The 22,829-nt window shown below is 42.3% G+C and overlaps 1 protein-coding gene across 2 annotated transcripts in view; it reads right to left on the bottom strand.

Annotated features, from left to right (window-relative positions):
- Window positions 1-1,723: 1,723 nt before the first annotated feature.
- Window positions 1,724-22,829, bottom strand: part of twf2 (twinfilin actin binding protein 2) — a 105,389-nt gene continuing 84,283 nt past the window's right edge. For both annotated transcript variants that reach the window (XM_078209910.1, XM_078209911.1), the window contains 5 exons: window positions 14,916-15,041; window positions 12,220-12,370; window positions 10,615-10,736; window positions 5,671-9,610; window positions 1,724-5,539 (listed from right to left, as the gene is read on the bottom strand). In XM_078209910.1, the coding sequence (XP_078066036.1) occupies window positions 9,437-9,610; window positions 10,615-10,736; window positions 12,220-12,370; window positions 14,916-15,041 (573 nt within the window). In that variant the 3' untranslated portion in view covers window positions 1,724-5,539; window positions 5,671-9,436. The remainder of the gene's footprint in view (window positions 5,540-5,670; window positions 9,611-10,614; window positions 10,737-12,219; window positions 12,371-14,915; window positions 15,042-22,829) is intronic.

Below are 22,829 nucleotides of genomic sequence, written 5' to 3'. Positions count from 1 at the left end.
GGCGGTGGAGAGATTGAATAATTGTGGAAGGGGTAGCAATCAAGCGAGCTGCTTTGTCCTGGAGTTATCGAGTTTCTTGACTTTTGTTGGAGCTGCATTCATCCAGGCAAGGGGAGAGTACGGGCAGCATGGTGGCTCAGTGGTTAGCACTGCTGTCTCACAGACCAGGAATCCGGGTTCGATTCCCGGCTTGGGTCACTGTCTCTGTGGAGTTTGCACGTTCTCCCCATGTCAGCATGTGTTTCCTCCGTGTGCTCTGGTTTCCTCCCACAGTCCAAAGATGTGCAGGTTAGGTGGATTGACCATACTAAATTGCCCCTTATTGTTAAGGGGACTAGCTAGGGTAAATGCATGGGGTTATGAGGATAGGGACTGGGTGGGATTGTGGTCAGTGCAGACTCGATGGGCCGAACAGCCTCCTTGTGCACTATAGGATTCTATGATTCTATGAAGTATTCCATTACATTCTTGACTTGTGCTTTGTAGACGATGGACAGGCTTTGGGGAATCAGGTGGTGAGTTACTCACCGCAAGGTTACGAGTCTTTGACCTGCTCTTGTAGCCATAGTATTTACATGGCTAGACTAGTTTGATTTCTGGTCAATGGTAACCCCCAGGATGTTGGTAGTAGGGCATTCAGTGATGGTAATGCTATTGAACGTAAAGGGGCAATGGTTAGATCCTCTCTTGTTGGAGATGGTCATTGCCTGCCACTTGTGGGGTGCGAATGCTACTTATTTGCCACTTGTCAGCCCAAGCCTGGATGTTGTCCAGATTTTGCTGCATTTGGACATGGACTGTTTCAGTATCTGAGGAGTCACGAATGATACTGAACATTGTGCAGTCATCAGTGAACATCCCCACTTCTGACCTTATGTTGGAAGGAAGATCATTGATGAAGCAGTTGAAACTACAGTGGATTTTTGATAATATGGAAGAGGAGTTTTGGAGTAAAAAACCGTGAGAATCTTGGAGTCAGCTAATCTCAGCTGGGAACATTAGTGGAGCTACAAATATTCATTAGCATCCTTAGACTAGGATCAGCGAAGTGATCTTTATTTCTCCCTCATATTCCTGTCGAATATGAGGGAGAAATAATATGAGGGAGAATATGAGGGCGGCACGGTAGCACAGTGGTTAGCACTGCTGCTTCACAGCTCCAGGGACCCGGGTTCGATTCCCGGCTTGGGTCACTGTCTGTGTGGAGTTTGCACTTTCTCCTCGTGTCTGCGTGGGTTTCCTCCGGGTGCTCCGGTTTCCTCCCACAGTCCAAAGATGTGTGGGTTAGGTTGATTGGCCATGCTAAAATTCCCCATAGTGTCCTGAGATGCGTAGGTTAGAGGGATTAGTGGATAAATATGTAGGGATATGGGGGTAGGGCTTGGGTGGGATTGTGGTCGGTGCAGACTCGATGGGCCAAATGGTCTCTTTCTGCACTGTAGGGTTTCTATGATTTCTATGAATGACCCTCCAAGTGGAAGTGTGCAAGTGTGATAACCACAAAATAGAATAACAAGTCAACGCTCAACTCGTTAGGTGATTTGAGCTAGGTTCTGGAGTGAGTTGGATTTCAAGGAACACTACTTCAAGGAATAATGACCTTTATCAGGAACAGAGAAAATAAGATTCTAGCGATGATGCCAGTGGTTATGGAAAGGTGTAAATTACTCAATCGTTGGAAATAACCCACAAGTACTCATTCACTTTGACTGAAGACAGAAGATGAACTAAAACTTGTAGAAACATTTATTATACGAGGCATGAGTTTGTGCAATTCCTTTCAATGTGAATCGATCAACCAAGAGGAAATGCAACCTCTCAGTTCTCACAGCAAGACCAGAGGTAACTTTCCCTTGAAAGTTGACTTGCGTAACTCAACTACAGAACATCTTCAACAGAGGCAGGCCGAGTAACATCACAAAACTATCTATTCACTGATGCTTCTTTTAGCATTTGGAAGAAATGATTTACAACAGTAACTGAAACACATTGTACAAGAGGGCACATGCAGAAAGCCTGGTTAGTGTTGAATCAACATTGTCTGCTTGCTGCTTTCGGGTAAAGTTGGATTTCCTTTCAAGGTTAAGAAATTGGAAACAAATAAAAAGCAAGCAAAGTTACTATAACTCCACAGATTACCATACACAAGAGCTGTTTACAATTTAAAATTTTTGAAAGAATGTCATATAGGTCCTGTTTGAAAGGACAAGCCAGAAGAGGGCAAGTAGGGTATCCTTTAGAAGCAATCTGGAAGTTCAATTGTAATGTGCGGCTGAAAGAGTTTCTAGTTCACCTTGGACAGTGAGTTTCATCAATTGTGTGTGCGTGTGTGTGCAAGTATATGTATGTATCGGTGAGCAACCTTCCTGGTGCATTGACCATAATGTGGCATTAAAACTATCCTGGGTCATGAAATAAGCTGTTTGAGAATGGCATATATTTAAAACAACATAAACAACTTATATATATACATATATAGTGCCGTTAACATAAAATGTCCCAAGGTGCTTCACAGGAATATTATAAAACAGGTATGGTACGAAGCCACATACAACCAAAAAATGGTCATAGGGGTAGGTTTAATGTGTATCTTTAAGGAAAAAAACAAGGTAGCAAGGCCACGAGGTGCAGGGAAGAGTATTCTAGTACTTGGGGGCTAGGCAACTGAAGGCACAGCCACTAATGATTGAGTAATTAAAGGGATATTAAAGGAATTAACATATCTTAAGAGGGTTTTGGGGCTGAAGGAGATTACAGAGATAGAGGGGACAAGGACTGGGAGGGTTTTTGAGAACAAGAATAAGAATTTTAAAATCAAGATACTGTTTGACTGGGAGGCAATGTAGGTCAATGAGGACAGGAGTGGCGGGGAAGCGAATCAAGTTTAGACATGGGCAGCTGAGTTTTACATGACCTCAAGGTTATGGCGGGTAGAATGTGGGAGACCAGCCTTGAGTGCATTGGAATAGTCAAGATGAGAGGTAATGGAGGCAGGAATTAAAAGTTTCAGCAGCAGATGAGCTGCGACTAGGAGCAGGGTCTGGTAACGTTATGGAGGTGTAAATGGACAGTTTAATGATGGCCCAACTCTGAGGCTGGAAGATGATCTCAGGGTCACATATGACACAAAATTGTGATCAGACTGACTTAATCTCAGATTATTGCCAGAGATAGTAGTTAGGAAAGGGAGTTTGGAGCGGAGACTAAGAACAATGGTTTTAGCCTTCCCAATCCTTAATTGGAAGAACTTTCTGCTCAACCAGTACTAGATGTCAGATAAGTAGTCTGCTAATTTAGCAGCAGAGGAGGAGTTGAGAGAGGTGGTGGTGAGATCGAGCTGGGTGTTGTCCGTGTAGATGTAAAAACTAATAATAAAAAAAACAATGAAAATAAACTACATTTGAGAGAAACTGAGAAAAGTATCAAGCAAACGTTCCTTCAAAGAAGAATAACTGAAAATGAAGCTCATCAGGTCATATAAAGAAATTGGTTAATTTGCATTTAAGTTTCATATAATCTTTACAATATCACTGATATCCTATTGATGAAAAGCATGATGTATACATATTCAAATTGTCTGACCATTTATACTGAGCAATGGGATGGAGAAGTGAGATTTTCCATTCTCTGAATTCAGTAATGTACTGTGAAAAAAATCAAATCGATGCTGTCCACATATTTATCAAACAGAACTTTGTTAGAAGTATAAAAAAGTACTGCAAACATCAGGGTAAAGATTTCTAGGTTCCTAAATCCCCTGCCATAATAATACCACAAATGGCATATTCCATTTTTCCAGGGTTTCTGCTGATCTATTTCCAAGGGCTGAAATGGTTGCTACGAGAGGACACAGGTTTAAGGTGCTGGGGGGTAGGTACAGAGGAGATGTCAGGGGTAAGTTTTTCACTCAGAGGGTGGTGGGTGAGTGGAATCGGCTGACGTCGGTGGTGGTGGAGGCAAACTCGTTGGGGTCTTTTAAGAGACTTCTGGATGAGTACATGGGATTTAATGGGATTGAGGGCTATAGATAGGCCTAGAGGTGGGGATGTGATCGGCGCAACTTGTGGGCCGAAGGGCCTGTTTGTGCTGTGGCTTTCTATGTTCTATGTTCTATCTTCCACTGACTGTATGACGGGAGGTTAAGGAAAAATGCTACAGAAGCTTCAGATGCTTATTTTTAATAACACAAAGTTTAAGTTTATTTATTAGTGTCACAAGTAGGCTTATACTAACACTGCAATGAAGTTACTGTGAAAATCCCTGAATCGCCACACTCCTGTTCGGGTACACTGAGGGAGAATTTAGCATGGCCAATGCACCTAATCGGCACGTCTTTCAGACTGTGGGAGGAAACGGGAGCAGCTAGAGGAAACCCACGCAAACACTGGGAGAACGGGCAGACTCCGCACAATGACCCAAGCCGGGAATTAAAACCAGGTCCCTGGCGCTGTGAGACAGCAGTGCTAAGCACTGTGCCGCCGCACTTCGTAGGTGTTTTACCATTTTCAAACTTTTCTTTACCCTTTTGAAATTTGCTGCCACTGATGTGATGGCTGTGTTTTGCCAAGTGGCCTTGTGTCACTTGGCAGAAGAGATGAGTTTGACGTTGAATCGGCAACTGATGAGAAATGATATTTCAATTGAAAAAATACCATTTTACAGGTATTCTGAATATATTGTCGTACAACAGTCAGTGAATTAATAGACTAAGACTGTATCAATGTTAAAGTATAATGAGAAGTTAAAAAATTAGATGGATGACAGTCAGTTGAGGTGTCAAGTCAACTCAGACAGGTAGCACAGTGAAATTGATATAGATGTCACCAAAGATATTAAACAAAGAAACAAGAATTCAGAGGCGTCAGAGTGACCTGGGCTGAATGTCAATTTTTTTCTGCACCAATCCTCCATCATTCAGAAAAGACTTATTGTGCCAACAGATTTTTACACATCCCAATGCATCCTACTTTATAGCAATTGAGTCATTGAATTATTTATTTGTTCCCCAAATATTTGAACAGAAAACATGTTGATATATATATGTATATAAATGAACAGGTTTAAGATGTAAATATTTGAATAAATGGGTTTTACCATCAGCCAGCATGATAATAAATGCACTCCACTCATGATAAAATGTAGCTCAGCTTCTGTGTCCTCTCATCATGAACATGCCCTCCCAGAAAGCCCAGTAATGTTGGTATTTTTATGACATCCCACTCTCTGAAGATTCCTTGTTAAACTACCTCGGATGAGAGGCTGGGCAAACAACTTGTCGCTGTAACTGGCCACTTGGGAAGACCCGAGAGCAGCCTAAAGGATGACTTTGTCTCACCTTGAGATTGTCAAAGCACACGCACAAAGGGTAGGACTCACTGCATGGGGTTGTGAAGGAAATGCATGTCTTGCTACTCTGCCAAATAGCTCGTGTATGGCAATAAACAAGAGAAAGCACAATAACACCATGTGCCGAATCTGCTGTCAGATCATGCCACCCTGCTGGTAAACACTACCAGGTTAAAGTCCAATAGGTCCAAACCTGTTGGACTTTAACCTGGTGTTGTTAAAACTCTTACTGTGTTTACCCCAGTCCAACGCTGGCATCTCTACATCATGGTAAACACTGGCTCAAATCTCCAAATTGGGCCTCTTCATAAACGCAGACCGTACCTGTTCTGGGAATCCTTTGTAGGGCAGTATTATTAGGGGAAAGCCAATAAACTATGACCCCTTTTTACTGAAATAGCTGCTGTATTTTTGGAAGTCTTTGTTCACTAACACAGTGAAAGGCTTTGGGATATTGCATCAGCTTTTCTGTATTAATGACTGAGGTATGTGGGTAGGGTGGCAGGACAGTAGGCAGCTGGGTAGGGTGGTGAGGTCCAGTAAGGTCAAGTCGGGTCAGGGAGGGGATTCAGAGGGTTGGGGATACTTTTCCTGGGTAATTATCTAGGTACGCGAGTCAGAATCCTCTGAAGTTTCTGACTCTAACTCAAGAGTTGGAGGCATTTTGAGGGCTGCTGATCTGGGGAATTGCCTATTGGAAGTTGAAACTTGATAAATGATAATCTAATGAAAGAGATACTTTCCATTTGGCCATAGGTTTGTTTCTCAACCAAAGAGGAGATTGCAAGGTTATTTTACAATCATGGGATGTGAGCATCCAATTTCTTTCCATCGCTAATTGCTTTCGAGAAGGTGGTGCTAAGACACCTTCTTAAACTTCTGTAGTTGATGTGGTCAGCGCTATTAGATAGAGTGTTCCAGGGTTTTGACCCAGTCACGATATATTTCCAAGTCAGAACGGTGTGTGACTTGGGGAAATTGCAGATTGTGGTGTTCCCATATGCCTTGTCCTACTGGTGTTAGAAGTCTGAGGTTTGAGAGGTGCTGTTGAAGGAGCCTTGGTGAGTAACTGCACCACATTTTGTAGGTAACACACACTGCAGCCACAGTATGTCAGTGGTGGAGGGAGTGAATGTTTAGGGTGCTGGATGGAATGCCAATGAAGTGGGCTGCTTCGTTTTGGAATATGTCAAGTGACTTGACAGTTGTTTGGAGTTTCTCTTGGAGAAGCAAATACCTGTTGCCATGGTATTTATATGTCTGGTAAAGTTTCTGGTCAGTTGTGACCCTCAGGATGATGTTGAGGTTTCAGCGAAGGTAAAGCGATTGAGTGTCATGGGAATGTGGTTACTCTCCCTTGTTGAAGATGGTCAGAACCTGGCATTTGCAAACATTCCCATTTCTGACCTCATCTTGGGTGAGAAGACCATCGAAGCAGCAGCTGATGATGGTTGTGCCTAGGGCACTGCTCTGAGGAAGTCCTGCAGCGATGTCCTGGGCTGAGACGGTTGGCCTCCAACAACCAAAAAATCTTCCTTTGTTTTAAGTACGACTCCAGGTTTTCCCCCCAATTCTCATTGACTTTTCCAAGGGCTCCTTGGTGTTACAGTCAAATGCTGCCTTGATGTTAGGGGAGGGGGGGTTATTCTCACCTCACCTCTGGAATCCAGCTCTTTTGTCCATGTTTGGACCTAGGCTGTGATGAGATCTAGAGCTGAGTGGGTATGAAGGAACCCAAACTGACCATTAGTAAACATATTATTGATGAGTAACTACAATTTGACAGTACTGTTGACTACACCTTCTATCACTTTGCAGATGATTGTGATGGGTTGGCTGGAGTACTCTGTTAATTCTCCAGTGTTATCCCAAATACATTTTATGATTTTTAAAAAAACATTCCCTATTCTGTGTTTCCATCGGGAGCTTAGGTGACACAAGTTAATGTCCTTGCAACACCTTGTAAAATATCTCATTAATTCTGAACTCATTAGAGTTTAGAAGGATGAGGGGGGATCTTATTGAAACTTACAGGATACTGCGAGGCCTGGATAGAGTGGACGTGGAGACGATGCTTCCACTAGTAGGAAAAACGGGAACCAGAGGGCACAACCTCAGGCTAAAAGGACGATCCTTTAAAACAGAGATGAGGAGGAATTTCTTCAGCCAGAGAATGGTGAATCTGTGGAACTCTTTGCCGCAGAAGGCTGTGGACGCCAGGTCATTGAGTATGGTTAAGACAGAGATGGATAGGTTCTTGATTAATAAGGGGATCAGGGGTTATGGGGAAAAGGCAGGAGAATGGGGATGAGAAAAATATCAGCCATGATTGAATGGCAGACCAGACTCGATGGGCCGAGTGGCCTAATTCTGCTCCTTGTTTTATGGTCTAAGTGGCAAATCCCTACTTTCACATCAATACAATTCCACTGGACAATACGATTGGTGATCTTAATCAATTGTGACCGACTGTATTTCAATGGATACTTAAACAGCATAACACACTAAAGACTTGCTCTGTCCACACACACCTAAGCAGATATTCTGCCTGGTGCAACTAATTAACATTACAGATTTTAAAGCTGATGTGATTTACACAAGTTAAAATTCATTTATTATCTTTTAGAAATGGTCAAAATTCCACATTATAAAGAAATGCTGGTGAAAGGCGCAGAGTGCGGCCTCACTGATTTACACCATTTCATCGATTGCGACCTAAATTCACCTTTGGATTAACTTCAATCAATTAGTTCCAGTGCTATGGTTCTCGTCCCACAGACACCACAGCTATATTCAGATATATTCCCTATCTATAGCTATATCAGAGCAAAGTGCATTTTGTGAATTAACTTACAGTACCACAACATGAGTAAAAACTTACACTCCTCCAACAACAAAAAAATACAAATAAAGAATCGGGGGAGAGGCTTGAATCAGATTCCGGTGAACACTGTGATCCAAATTCCTGCTCCCCTTATGTACAGAACTCTAATATACAATAGGTAAATATGGATGACATGCCAAACTCGCCTACATTGGGCACCTGTCCCTTTGAAAATAAAACAGGAAGTCATTTTCCACTCTAACCAAAACTTCACGTGTACAGCAAAGGGTAAAGAGTAAAACGGAGCTGGGAGCAACTCCACGGACCGCTGTTTTCATGCAAACATTTGCTTTCCGGTGATGGTGTCTGTGCCCATTTTCCATGGTTATGGATTTGTATTCCAGCTCCCTCACAACCTGCTGGAAGAGTATGAGTTTAATTCCTTGTGGTGAGTGTGCACCAGCAAATCTGAGGAGTGGGAGGTCAAGCAGGAGGTGATGGATTTAACCCCCTATCAGGTTGCCGCCGGGGGTTAAGTATCAGAGTCACTGGCACTGTGGATTGGCTTCCCAGTGGCCTATTGCTGATTTGCACACCAGCCTTTTGAAGTTGCCGACGTATTTGCAGGAACCTTATTTTGGAAGTTTTCAAAATCAATTACTATCGCAGATAATGCAAGTTTTGGATGCACTTCTGAACTCGAACAGCATGTAGTGTTTGTAAGAAAATAGTTTCAGTTTCCCCCATTTATTGTCATTCAAATTAGTGATTAGTTTTTGTTTCTTTTGGTCAAACCTTGAAAAGCACCACACTAGATTCACCCCCACCCCACCCAGGTGGGAACCTGATAGAGTGTCAGTTGTGTCCCTCGAGTTAGGGATAATTGTAGTGCATTTGGTAGTGGGGAGCTCACATGGTTCCCAACTGAACCGGCTCCCAAGTGTAAATGGGACATGCAACTGGTTTGTGTTGTTGTCACGTAAAGCAGCCAGTGACTTACAGCTGCCATGAAACTGTGCCAATTATTGTGTGTTTCTCGGATGGCGACATGACAGTCCTTGTACAAATCAAAAACTCTCCCAAATATTCTGTGAAAAGCCGTCAGCAAACGATTAAAACTCAGAAAGGTGCTTAGTGTATTTTGGGAGAAAAAGGGCAAAAAAAGAAATGAGGTTCAACTCATAAATTGATATTCTAATGTAAATTTTAAATTCACTGTTAAAAAGTAGAAAGTTCAAAGTCCCTTATGCCTGGCGGTCTTTGTTTTTAAACATCCTCTCCGTTTTCCGCATCGCCACCTCCTTTGATAATCCGCTTCATCCCACGCTTTCCAGCGGGTCCCTTGGGCTTTGCAAACGCTTGTTTGAAAGCATGCTGCTTAGGGTGGACTTCTTCATAAAGGAAGTCAGGTGTTAGCTCTTCACCACTGTCTATCTCCATCTGTAAAAATACAATTTCAAAATGGCCGTCTTATTCAAAGTTAAAGTTTATTTATTAGTCACAAGTAAGGCTTACATTAACACTGCAATGAAGTTCCTGTGAAATTCCCCTAGTCGCCACAGTCCGGCGCCTGTTCGGGTCAACGCACCCTAACCAGCACGTCTTTCAGAACGTGGGAAGAAACCGGAGCACCCGGAGGAAACCCACGCAGACACGAGGAGAACGTGCAAACTCCGCACAGACAGTGACCCAAGCCGGGAATCGAACCCGAGTTCCTGGCGCTGTGAAGCAGCAGTGTTAACCACTGTGCTAACCAATTGCATTGTGAACCGAGCAATATGTGCTTACAGTACCACACATAAAAATTTGAAAAGCATTTAAATTGACTATTCAGAGTGGTTTTAAAATAGTAAACTAATCTTGAAGCTCAACTTTGTCACCTTTCTAGGTAGCTTTCGACCCATATTCTCTCCAACATAAAGTCCACTGTGTGTTACTTCTGTAACATAACTTTCTCAACCTCTGCCTACACCCGACTAGCAGTAAACTCCGAAGTATTTGCCCAGTGATATGCCTGGCAGGGAAATGGGCAGCATGCGTGGGAGGCCTACAAACCACTCTTTCCTGCTTGCGTGGCGGTACAGGCAAAGGTTGCCCTGTAAAGGAATTCCCCCTTGCTGCCCTCAAAGTGGCACCTGGCTGCTATTTCTGTTTGTTTAAAGTTTTACAAAGGTTGGTGAAGTACCGTCTACCACAGTCTGCTGTTCCTCATAAGCTGGAAGGCCTCTGATAGGTCCTCCAGCATTGAGAGCCCGCTGTCCTTAATCCGACAGAGAACCTTTGTCCTCCATGGCAATTAAGAAGGAGCCTTTGTAAGAATCCCAGGTCAGTGACTGCTTCCCCCTGGGAGGGGGCCTGGAAAAAGATCCAGCTTCCGTTTCCCAGCACAAAATAAAAAAAAAAATCACCCCACGGTATCTGCAGACACACATGTAGGTGGATACCTTTTTGACGACTTTCAGTTGTAGCTGTTGTTCTGCCACGTCTAGTAACGGTCCCTTACAGCTGGAGTACAGCATGCGATCTTTAATACCACATTTGTACCCTGGCATGGAGTAGATAAATACTGTGGGAAGAAAAATAATAAATTCAACACATTTAGAAATAACAGGTGAGTTGTAGATGTGTGCGAGCCTGGAGTTGTGTCCCATTTCTACCCACTATAGCTCCCTCACTGAACACACACAATTTTGTATGATCCTGTATTTTTGCTTTTGTGAGAGATGTTAGGACAAGGCACAGTTGAAGCTATTTCTAACAGTGGACGCGCAGGGGTAACATGGACGGGGAAGGTGAACAATGAAAGAAAGCTATACGTTCCAAAGAAAGAATATAACATATAGATGCACAATTGCATCTGACTGGCATTAACAGACTGCAATTTCATTCAATATTTCAGCTCACTTCAAGGAGCAGATCTGGCAATTTATGGGTTTTTAAAAAAAATCATTCATGGGATGTCGCTGGTTAGGCCAGCATTTATTGCCCATCCCTAATTGCCCTTGAGGAGGTGGTGGTGAGATGCCTTCTTCAACTCCTGCTGTCCACGTGGTGTAGGTATACCCACACTGCTGTTGGGATGGAGTTCAAGGATTTTGACCCAGCGACAGTGATCATTTAAACCTTCTGATTATAGTGATTCATTACAATTCACTTAATATTCACGTGCATAGATACACAAATGCATTAATTTTATGGACTGTAAACTGTATGAAATGTAGGCTCTGTCACTGAGTTAAGATTGGTATTTAATAGTTGCTGGATAATGCTAATGCATATGAAGGAGTACAGCGTAAACTGGGAGGGCGAGGGAAACAGGTAAATTGTAATTAACATTTTAAAAACACCAGCAAGGTTCCCGAATGGTTCAACAGGTTGACTTCACTTCCTGGTGTCCTTCTGAACCATCTGGACCAGGGGAATCTGTGCTGAGATTGCTGATCTCATCTGGGTAAGGGTTGGAATGACCTCAGTACCCACTGGCAAGAGAGGAAAATCAGGTATGTTAACCACTGGAGTACCTGCTAAACAGCAATTGCAAGGTGCAGATAGGCTGGGTAGTGATGCCCCTATCCCAAGGTTGAATCATTTGCTAACACTGACTCATAGAATCCGTACAGTGCAGAAGGAGGCCATTCGGCCCATCAAGTCTGCACCGACAACAATCCCAGCCCAGGCCCTATCCCAACAACCTCACACATTTACCCCACTAATCCCTCTAACCTACACATCCAGAGACACTAAGGGGCAATCAACCTAACCCGCACATCTGTGGGATGCAACTGGAGCACCTGGCGGAAACCCATGCAGACATGGGGAGAATGTTCAGACTCCGCACAGTGACACAAGCCTGGAATTGAACCCAGGTCCCTGGAGCTGTGAGGCAGCAGTGCTAACCACTGTGCCACCGTGCCGCCCAGTTTGTTTATGAAGCACGGGCAGGCACTTTGGGTGAGAGAGTAGAGACTACTATGAGAGGAGGGAAGGGGAGCAAGTAAATAAAAACCAGAAAAACCCAGAATGTTTCAGTTATACATTTTTCAGCTTACCAACAGATTCTAAGTAGTCCCCCTCATGTGAGTGCTTATAGAGGAAGAAATGATAGCGAGCAGCGTTACTTGGGATTCTCTTTGGCAAATCAAGGATGTCAGTGACATCTGTATGAACCAAGTTGATAGTTTCCTTCTCTATATCCAATTTCTGAGGAGTGGAGGAGATAGAAATGTAAAAAAGTCAGCAATTGGCCCAGCTAAACATATTCTTTATAACAGAATATCTTGTAAAAGGTTCTGTGAAGAGCACACAAAATAAGCCCGTTTTCTCAACATATCCTAAGCACTTGAGCACCGTAGCAAAGAACGACACAGCACAGGAGGTCACTCAGCCTATCGAATTTGTCCTGCTACCCCAGCCCTTTTCTCATTGACATTTAATGGAAAGATGTGGCAGGGCAGTGTGAGCAGTGAATACAGAATACTGCATTGAAAGAAGTAACAAGTCCACTGATTCCATAGCTACCCTCATTACATTTCCTCCCAAATGTTTCCTGTAAGGACTTTATTCCATCCTCCAGGTTCCTCTGTCTCTGTTGCATCTATTCCAACTATACCACCCTTCATACCAGTGCCCCTGCAATGTCTTCCCTTTTCCTCGACTGACATCTAAACACTCACTTCCCATTCCGTGGAACCTTCCCATGCAAGTACAGGAGATGCGACAGCTACCCATTTACCTCCTCCCCTCCCACTGTCTAGGGGTCCAAACACTTTTTCCAGGTGAAATAGCGATTTACAGCTGTACTTCTGTACTTTATAGTACATCACGATGTGGTCTCCTCTACGCTGGGGAGATCAAATGCAGACCGGGTGATTACTTTGCAGAACATCTCTGTTCAATCCCCGAGAGTGACTCTGAGCTTCCAGCCATTTTTAATCTCCACTTTGATCTTGGCCTCCAACACTGTTCTAATCAAACTCCAAGTCAGTTGGAAGAACAGCGTCTCATCTTTTGATGAAATGATTTACAGCCTTACAGACTCAATGCTGAGTTCAACAATTTCAGATCATAACCAGGTTTTCAGATAGCAGTTACTGGCAATGTTTCTGCTTTTGTCATTTCAGCTCCTCTAATGCATTGTTTGTTCCTTTTCTTCTCTCACTACCATCTTCTTCTACCTTGCACCGTCATCCTTTTTGTTATTTAACCTCCCTTTATCCAACTCATTACTTCCTTTTCTTCTTTCCTCCCATCCCTGTTTTTCCCTGCCTCTACATTTGATTAAAACATGCTACATCATTAATTTTTTTCCAGTTCTGATGAAAGATCATTGACCTGAAACATTAACTCTCCGTTTCTCTCTCCACAGACGCTGCCTCACGTGCTGAGTACTTCTAGCATTTTTTGTATTTATTACAAGTTATGTCTGTATATATCATAAGAAAACACCAGGAAGCAGTATGTTAACAAACGTATTGCTGTAAGTGAGAACGTGATAAATCCTCTATTTTTGAGATATATGGCCATCAAAGCAAAAATCTTTTTAAAAAATTCATTTATGGGACATGGGCGTTGTTGGCTGGCCAGCATTTATTGCCCATCCCTAGTTACCCTTGGAGGGCAGTAGAGAGTCAACCACATTGTTGTGGCTCTGGAGTCACATGTAGGCCAGATCAGGTAAGGAAGGCAGATTTCCTTCCCTAAAAGGCATTAGTGTACCAGATGGGTTTTTCTGACAATCGACAATGGTTTCATGGTCATCAGTAGATTCTGAATTCCAGATAGTGGAATTTGAATTCAATAAAAACTACCTGCTGTGGCGGGATTCAAACCTGGGACTCTAGAACATTAGCTGAGTTTCTGGATTAATAGTCTAGTGATAATACCACTAGGCCATCACCTTCCCTTCAGTTAGAAAAAGTCTGTTCATTATAGAAACATAGAAGATAGGAGCAAGCGGAGGCCATTTGGCCCTTCGAGGCTGCTCCGCCATTCATTATGATCATGGCTGATCATCCAGCTCAATAGCCTAATCCTGCTTTTTCCCCCATAACCTTTGATCCCATTTGCCCCAAGTGCTATATCCAGCCGCCTCTTGAATACATTCAATGTTTTGGCATCAACTACTTCCTGTGGTAATGAATTTCACAGGCTCACCACTCTTTGGGTGAAGAAATGTCTCCTCACCTCCGTCCTAATACTTATACTTTACATATATATGGTTACATGCAAGATGTGTGAAATTACACTCATGCAATGTGACTGCTTGTTCAACTAAATATATGAAGTCCCTGGATAAAACAACTGTTGGAATATTAGCATTAGATATTTGCAGGATGTCCAAATAAAGACATGTCATAGACAAGAAACTACTATCCGTATAGCCTAGACTGCACCAGTGTGAACATGAATAGTATTTCAACAGGTTATTATAACTATAAAATTAAGGGGACCCAATTAGAACAACAGCATGAGACTTTTCTTTTAATTTCAATGGTAACTATAACCCTTTTCCTTTCACTCGAGCAGGTTACCTGAATCTAAATGTCTTTTATTACTCTGCTCCCAGTTAATAGATAACATCAGTTGTGTTAAAGTATAATTAAATTGTCCCAAGGGAAGCATCACATTATATATTAATCTTGTAGCGTTCGCTGGGATACATGCAGAACCCATATATTTTGTTACACGCAGCCTTACAATGCTGAAATTAATTCAGTTTACATTGAATGAAAATGGAATTACATACCAGCTGGATGTAATTTATCTTCTTCTCTTTAAGTAAGAGAAGGGCCGCAATGGCACTTTCCTGAATTGGAAACGCAATACCTTGCATTGTCTGGTGCTTACTTTGGACACTGATCTCAGTCTTTACCTGGAATGGCAAAACATGAAATTACCACATAATCATACCGCAATAGGCACCTTCCTCACCTGTCGCATAACACTAACATAACTCAACCCGAGGACACAGTTCAACAAGAGGCACAGCAAGCCCGGGAAAATTGTAATACAATTGGAATTTTACTACAGAAACTTAAGGGCATGTGCATTTTCTTCAAATTAAAATGCTGTTAACTTCTGTTTGCAAAAATACACAGAGGCTGCTGTAAGAAAATCAGCTGACAGCATTAAAGGGACCTTTGGGGATTTACATACTACAAATTTTTGATGGTGGTTAAAAAGGCTATTAAAGAACCACACATGATCCCTAATTTTATAAATAGGGGCACAGAGTACAAAAGCAACTTCAATTACGCGGAACCTTTGGTTTCGCCTCAGCTCGAGTATTGGAGTACTGAGTCAATTCTGGGCACCACAGCTTTGGAAGGAGCGGATGCAGAACAGATTCACCGGGGATGAGAGATTCAGTTATGTGGAATGATTTTAAAAGCTGGGATTTTCTATTTCAATCAGAGAAAGATTAGTGGAGATTTAATAGATGTGTTTGAAATTATGAAGGATTTTGATGGGGTAAAGGAGAAGGAACAATTTACACTAATGGATTTAAATTAGTTACCAAAAATAAAAGCACAGAAGAGATGAGGAGTATTTTCTTTATGCAGCAAGTTATGATCTGGAATGCTTCTTGAAGAGGTGGTGGCAACAGATTCAATACTAACTTTCTAAAAGGAACTTGATGTGTATTTGAAAAGGGAAAAATAACTGAAAGGTTATCGGGAATTCGGGCAGCATGGTGGCACAGTGGTTAGTATTGCTGTCTCACAGCACCAGGGACGTGGGTTCAATTTCCTTCTCTATGTACGATATTGTCTGTATAGCGCACAAGAAACAATACTTTTCACTGTATGCTAATACATGTGACAATAATAAATCAAATCAAATATCCAAATACACTTCTAGTGGAATCTTTTCCTGCATTGTAGATGATTTTTTTCCTCTCTCGTCACACTTTACATTGGATTTAAAATTTTACCTCCTGCTAACCACAGTAAGTGATAGACTGGAAGAAATGTTCTAAGTTTATTGCTATTTATGATGAATAAAATGAAACTCCAGAAATAAGCAGTGATTAGAGAATATTTAAGCTTTAAAATTCACTTTTGAAATTATTTTCACGAACTTGAAATTTAGCTTTTTATATCTGTTTTCAATTTGCGTGCACATTAAACACCACTAAACTTCCTGCTAGTGAACTGCAATTAATTTCAGATGAACCTAATCACGATCCTTAATCGTTATGACATTATTGATCAACTAAGACCAACTGGATGGACAGCCAGTGCTGATTTCAGGACTGAATCCATCTTACATGGCTTACAAATACTTATGTATTTATTTGTAAGTACTCAAACACCAGTAGTAGTTTTGAGGTAACAATCTTTGTGTTCTCTGACTTCTTACAGCAGGTTTTCTATTAAGCGCATCGGAAGAGTTTGCAATTGTGTCCCAACAGAAAATTTGCATATTTGTGACACTTTAGTTTGGTGAATTTTCCAACATTACCAGACTAGATTTTTCAGTGCGCTCTTTTTTTTTAAAAAGATGCGCGCCATTTGATCAGAAAATAACCCTCACTAACCCCTTGGTTGTAGTGTGTTAACAGGGAATCTTGTTCTAATGTATTAACAAAATAATATGCTGTTTATTATGGTAACACTACAGTTTTGATCATGGAGAAAAACAGGTTTTTCTGTTTTAAAACAGAGGTTATCCCATTTATTTTTAACTGGTTAATACCTTTGTTAAAATAGCAGAAGAATGTCAGTGTTTATTTCTTGTGTGGTCTAAAAATGGTTCTTCAGTAAATTAACTGCCACTGACCCTTACAAACTTCGAAGAATGGCTGCCTGCAATGCCTCTGTCTTGTCTCATTGCTGCCTTCTGCCTTTGTTGATAGGATTTGATGTATTTCTTTACATAAACATCATGTACACAATAGTAAGGAAGCGGCGAGAGTGAGAATTAAATTTAGTGTGGATAATTTTGACTTTAGGCCTAAGGGAGGTGTTGGCAAGCAGCCAATCTGACACTGCCTATTTTACTGAAGTTGTAAGTTCATCTTTGCACAAACCTTAACCTCCAAAAATTAAACCTCTCCGACATATCCTCGATTGCACGCTGTAAAGAATGGGCATGCTCCAGTCTCCACAATAATCAAAAAGCAAATATACTGAATCTTGCCTTCAATACACCTGTCCTGCAACCTATCTTGCCCGTTGAATCTACTATTTTGTGACCAATTTGTTATTCTATATGCACAAATGTATGAAATAGACACGTTCTCTTTTATAACAATGGCAATGTGTAATTGTCGTTAGTTCATATTTCAGATCAAGCACTGAATTGCTCCTTTTTGTTAATTCTTTAAAATCTATGTGAGTGGCTGCGACAAATTGTAGGATAGCATTAAAGCTGAAAATGCCAGGAGAGAAGAGGAGAAATTGTGGATAAATGAAACCAGTCAAGATTTAAGTATCAGCCGGAGCTCAGTTGGTAGCACTTCTGCCTCAGTCACGAGGTTCTGGTTTCAAGTCCAACTTTAGGGCCTGAGTATGAAAATCAAGGTGGACACAGTGGAGCGCCAGGGATTGCTGCACTGTCAGCAGTTCCGTCTTTCAGTGAGATGTTAAACATAGGCCCCATCTGCTTGCTCAGGTGGACGTGAAAGATTCCATGGTAATATTTCAGAGACAAGCAGGAGCCTTATCACTGGTGTTCTGGCCGATACTTACCCCTCAATCAATACCACACGTTTCTGTGGGAGTTTGCCATGCGCTACACTTTAAAAGTACTCCAGGATTCCAATGTATATGTTGAACCATCAAATGAGAACATGATCAGACTTGGGTGTGCTGACTGCCTATGGTCAAATAGCTTGCCAATATTTGGATAATGAGCAAACAACGTACAATTTAAAAGGATTTAAAAGGATAAGCAGCATGAGTGAATACCTTACAGGCAGGATAGAATTTAAACAAAAAATTGTTTACAGGATGTGGGTGTCGCTGGCTAGGCCAGTATTTATTGCCCATCCCTAGTTGCCCTTGAGAAGGTGGTGGTGAGCTGCCTTCTTGAACCACTGCAGACCCTGTGGTGTAGGTACACCCACACTGCTGTTCACGAGGGAATTCCAGGATTTTGACCTAGTGACAGTGAAGGAACAGCGATATATTTCCAAGCCAGGGTTGGAAGTGGCTTGTGATGGTTTTCCCATGTGAATGCTGCTCTTGCTTTTCTAGATAGTGGTGGTTGTGGGTTTGGAAGGTGCTACCTTAGGGGCTTTGATGAGTTCCTGCAGTGCATCTTGTTGATGGTACAAACTGTGGAGGGAATGAATATTTATTGAAGGGGTGCCAATCAAACAGTCCGCTTTGTCCTGGATGGCATTCATCTTCTTGACTATTGTGAGAGCTTGCAAGTGGTGAGTATTCCATCACACTCCTGACTTGTGTCTTTTAGATGATGGACAGGCTTTGGGGAGCCAGATGGCGAGTTACTTGCCACAGAATTCCCCGATTCTGCCCTGCTCTTTCAGGCACAGTATTTATATGGTTGGTCCAGTTTAGGTTCAATGGTAAGTCCCAGGATCTTGATCATGGGGGATTCAGTGATGGTAATGCCATTGAATATCAAGGGTCAACATTTGGAGGTTAAATTTGCTCTTGTTGGAGATGATCATTGCCTGGCACTTGCGTGGCATGAATGTTACTTGCCACTTGTCAGCCTAAGCCTGGATATTGTCCAGGTCTTGCTGTCTTTGAACATAGACTGCTTCATTATTGGAGGAGTTGCAAATGGTGCTGAACTTGTCAGTCATTGGCAAACATCCCCACTTCTGACCTTATGATGGAGGGGAGCTGAAGATGGTTGGGTTTAGGACACTACTCTGAGGAACTCCTGCACAGCTTAGATCTGATCTGCTAATTGTAAAATCACTAAGCTCTCACTATTACTTGCTACTTAAGCTGCTTGGCATGCAAGTAGTCCTGCTTCACCAGGTTGGCATCTAATTTTTAGGTATGTCTGGTGTTGCTCTTGGCATGCCCTCCTGCACTCTTCATTGAACCAGGATTGATCCCCTGGCTTGGTGATAATGGTAGAGTGGGGATTATGCTGGGCCATGAGGTTACAGATTGCAGTTGAATACAATTCTGCTGCTACTGATGGCCACAGCGCCTCATGGATGCCCAGTCTTGAGTTATTAGATCTGTTCGCAGTCTGTCTCATTTAGCAAGGTGGTAGTGCCACACAACAGGATGGAGGATATTCTCAATGTGATGAGGGGACTTGTCATGTTGGTTCCCTCACCACCTGCCGCAGACCCAGTCTAGCAGCTATGTCCTTTAGGACTTGGCCAGCTTGGTCTGTGATGGTGCTACCGAGCCTCTCTTGGTGATGGACATTGAAGCCTCCCAACCGGAGTGTATTTTGTAACCTTGCCACCCTCAGTGCTTCCTCCAGGTGGTATTCAACATGGAGGAGTACTGATTCATTAGCTGAGGGGAGAGTGGGGGGTGGCTGTGGTAATCAGGAGATTTCCTTGCCCATGTCTGACCTGACACCATAAGACTTCATGGGATCCTGAACTGATGTTGAGGACTTCCAGGGCTCCCTCCCATCTGTATACCACTGAGCCACCACTCTACTGCGACTGTCCTGCTGGTAGATCAGGTCATACCCAGGAATGGTGATGGTGGTGGCTGGGCTGGTAATGTATGAATCTGTGAATATGACTATGTCAGGCTGTGGCTTGACTCCTCTGTGAGATAGTCCTCCCAATCTAGGCACGAGCCCCCAGATGTTAGTAAGGAGAACTTGATAGGGTTGGGTTTTGCACAGGTTGAAGCTAGATGGTCCGTCTTGTTTCATGCCTTTTTATTGACTTTGTGGAAATTTGATACAACTGAGTGGTTTGCTAAGCCATTTCAGAGGGCATTTTTAAGTCAACCCCATTGCTGTATACAGATAAGGAAAGCAGATTCCCTTCCCTAAAGGACATTCTATGGCTTATAGAAATTCTCTAGTGTAAGGCTGTTTCTCATCACCTCTAGATCAAAATCCTGGAACTTTAACCATAATTGTATAGACTGAAAGTTGCTTAAGTGGCTCATCACCACTTTCTGAAGGGCAATTAGGGCTGGGCAATAAATGTTGGCCTTGTGCGAATGAGTAAAAAGCAACATGAAAAAAGGAAGTTGCCTTTGTGTGTGAAAAAAAACAAACAAATAAAGTTCTTCCTCTGCAAGTTTCTATTCTGCAAACATGCTACAGAGTACGGTGTACAAAGTTCACCTAACAGCTGCTGTTTTCTTTCAATTTATTTGTGGAAAGTTTAAAACAATGAATTAAATTACAAAATTTACAACAGACCCACACAGCTTTCTAAAAACTCCTGGAAGAATCAAAGGTGTTTTTTTTGGTCTCACTCCTACTGATACCAACTCTGCTTTTCTGTCATGAAAAGAAAAAACAAAACAGACTTGACGAGAATGAGGTGACTGAAAGGGCAAATTTAAAAATAGAAGAAAAGAGCTCCTGATGATGAAGTCAGTGGTTCCTTATTTATTGCTAGCAAATACATCAGGGGTTCTTAACATTTTTTTGCTTCTGAGGAACACCTGCCCCCAATGTTATAAAAATTCGACAGACCCCCGGCAACACAAGTATTTCTTCTGTATAAAAATTAGTCACACAATTAAACATATGTATTAATTTACTTAGTTTGACCAGAGGATTGATTGTAAATTGCACAGGGCTGTAATGAGCGAGTGCTGCATTGAGCAAGTTTGGAAACGAGATATGAAGTGAATGATGAACTTCTGGGCAGTAAGACTACCTATTTCTACCTCTGTAACATCACCCGACTCTGCCATTGCCACTGCTCATCTTCTGCTGAAGCACTCATCCGTGCCTTGGCTACCCCTAGACTTGAGTATTCCAATGCACTTCTACTTGGCTACCCACATTCTACCCTCTGTAAACTTGACACCATTCAAAACTCTGCTGCCCACGTCCTTACTCAGCCCAAGTCCCATTCACTCATCGCCACTGTGTTTGCTGACCGGCAGTAGGTGCCTATGAAGAAACACCGTGATTTTAAAATTCGCTTCCTTGTTTTCAAATCCTTTTTTGGTCTCACCTCTCCCTTCTTCTGTCATCGTCACTATCCCCACAATCCACTGAGATATCTGCACTTGTCTAATTCTAGTCATTAGAACATCTCTGATTTTATTGCTCTAACATTAGTGGCTGTGTCTCAGCTGCCTAGATCCTAAGCTCTGGAATTCCCTCAGCCTCTCATTCCGCTTTTAAGAGGCTCCTTAAACCCTTCATCTTCAACAAAGCTTTTGGGCACCTGCCCTAACATTGCTTTATGTGGCTTGGTGTCACATTTTGCTTTATAATGCTTTGGTGAAGGGTTATTATCAAAGATGTTATATAAATGAAAGTTGTTGCTGAAGGTGTTCTCAAAAGAGTCTTCCATAATATCATGTTGGATACACGGAGGTTATGGAATTAACATTCAGTTTGGAAGATTTTAATGTTGTTTAGGGACTGATTAACTTAAAGCTTGAACTAATGCATCAGCATTGGCGCATTCAACAAGTTCTTTCACAGGCATGAAAGAATTGCACGATGCTTGTAATATTTAGGGTTATATGTGTGGCAGAGCAAATCTATATGTTTAATATATGCAGTTGTTAAATCTATTTATTGCACAGGTGACTTAAAACCCAGTCATAAGTCCACCCCCTTTAGTTTGATAACTGGAAATTAGATGCAATTTTATTTTTCCACTATTCTAGTCAGAGGCAAATTAACACATGATACAAGCTGAAACAGGTCCTAAATCACACTAGTGTGGACATCCAGTGTGTGGATCTAAAGAGGAAGATCTCCCTGATGACTCGATTGTCACTTATTATTCACTAGCTGCTGCTTCTTACTGAATTAATTGAGGAAATAGTGTCTTTTTGATGCTACTGGTGACAGCCTCAATGTACTGCCTGTTGGCCCATTGTTGTTGCCTCTTTCTCTGAACCAGATCACCCCTGCATCACTGTGGCTGAAGAAAAATGATGTTCCCTGACTCTGCCCCACCTGTACTTGTTGTGCTTGTTGGCTTTGCATCGCTTGTCCAAAGGGCCAAAAGAACCAAACAACTAGATTGGCCACAGCTAACTCAGAATGACAGGATAAACAAAGCTTTTGGATCAGGAGGGCTGCGGTTTGAGACAAAAGATGAAATGAGGTGAATCGGCTATTTTTGGTGGACCCCTTGAAGTATTCTTGCAAATCCCTAGGGGGACTGACAAATCCCCAGGGCCTGATGGAATCTATCACAGGCTGCTCAGGGAGACGAGAGATGAAATCGCTGGGCCTCTGACGCAAATCTTTAGTCTCGTCACTGGACACAGGTAAGGTTCCAGAGGATTGGAGGATAGCTAATGTGGTCCTGTTATTTAAGAAGGGTAGGAAGGATAACCCGGGAAATTATAGGCCGGTGAGCTTGACGTCCGTGGTCGGGAAGTTGTTGGAGAGGATTCTTAGAGATAGGATGTATGCGCATTTAGAAAGGAATAAACTCATTAACGATAGTCAGCATGGTTTTGTGAGAGGGAGGTCATGCCTCACTAACCTGGTGGAGTTTTTTGAAGAAGTGACTAGAATGGTTGACGAGGGAAGGGCCGTGGATGTC

Source organism: Mustelus asterias, chromosome 3 (assembly GCF_964213995.1).
Source record: "Mustelus asterias chromosome 3, sMusAst1.hap1.1, whole genome shotgun sequence".
Taxonomy (NCBI): Eukaryota; Metazoa; Chordata; class Chondrichthyes; order Carcharhiniformes; family Triakidae; genus Mustelus; species Mustelus asterias.
The sequence above is the reverse complement of the archived record's forward strand: the minus strand, read 5'-3'. Positions and strand labels throughout refer to the sequence as shown.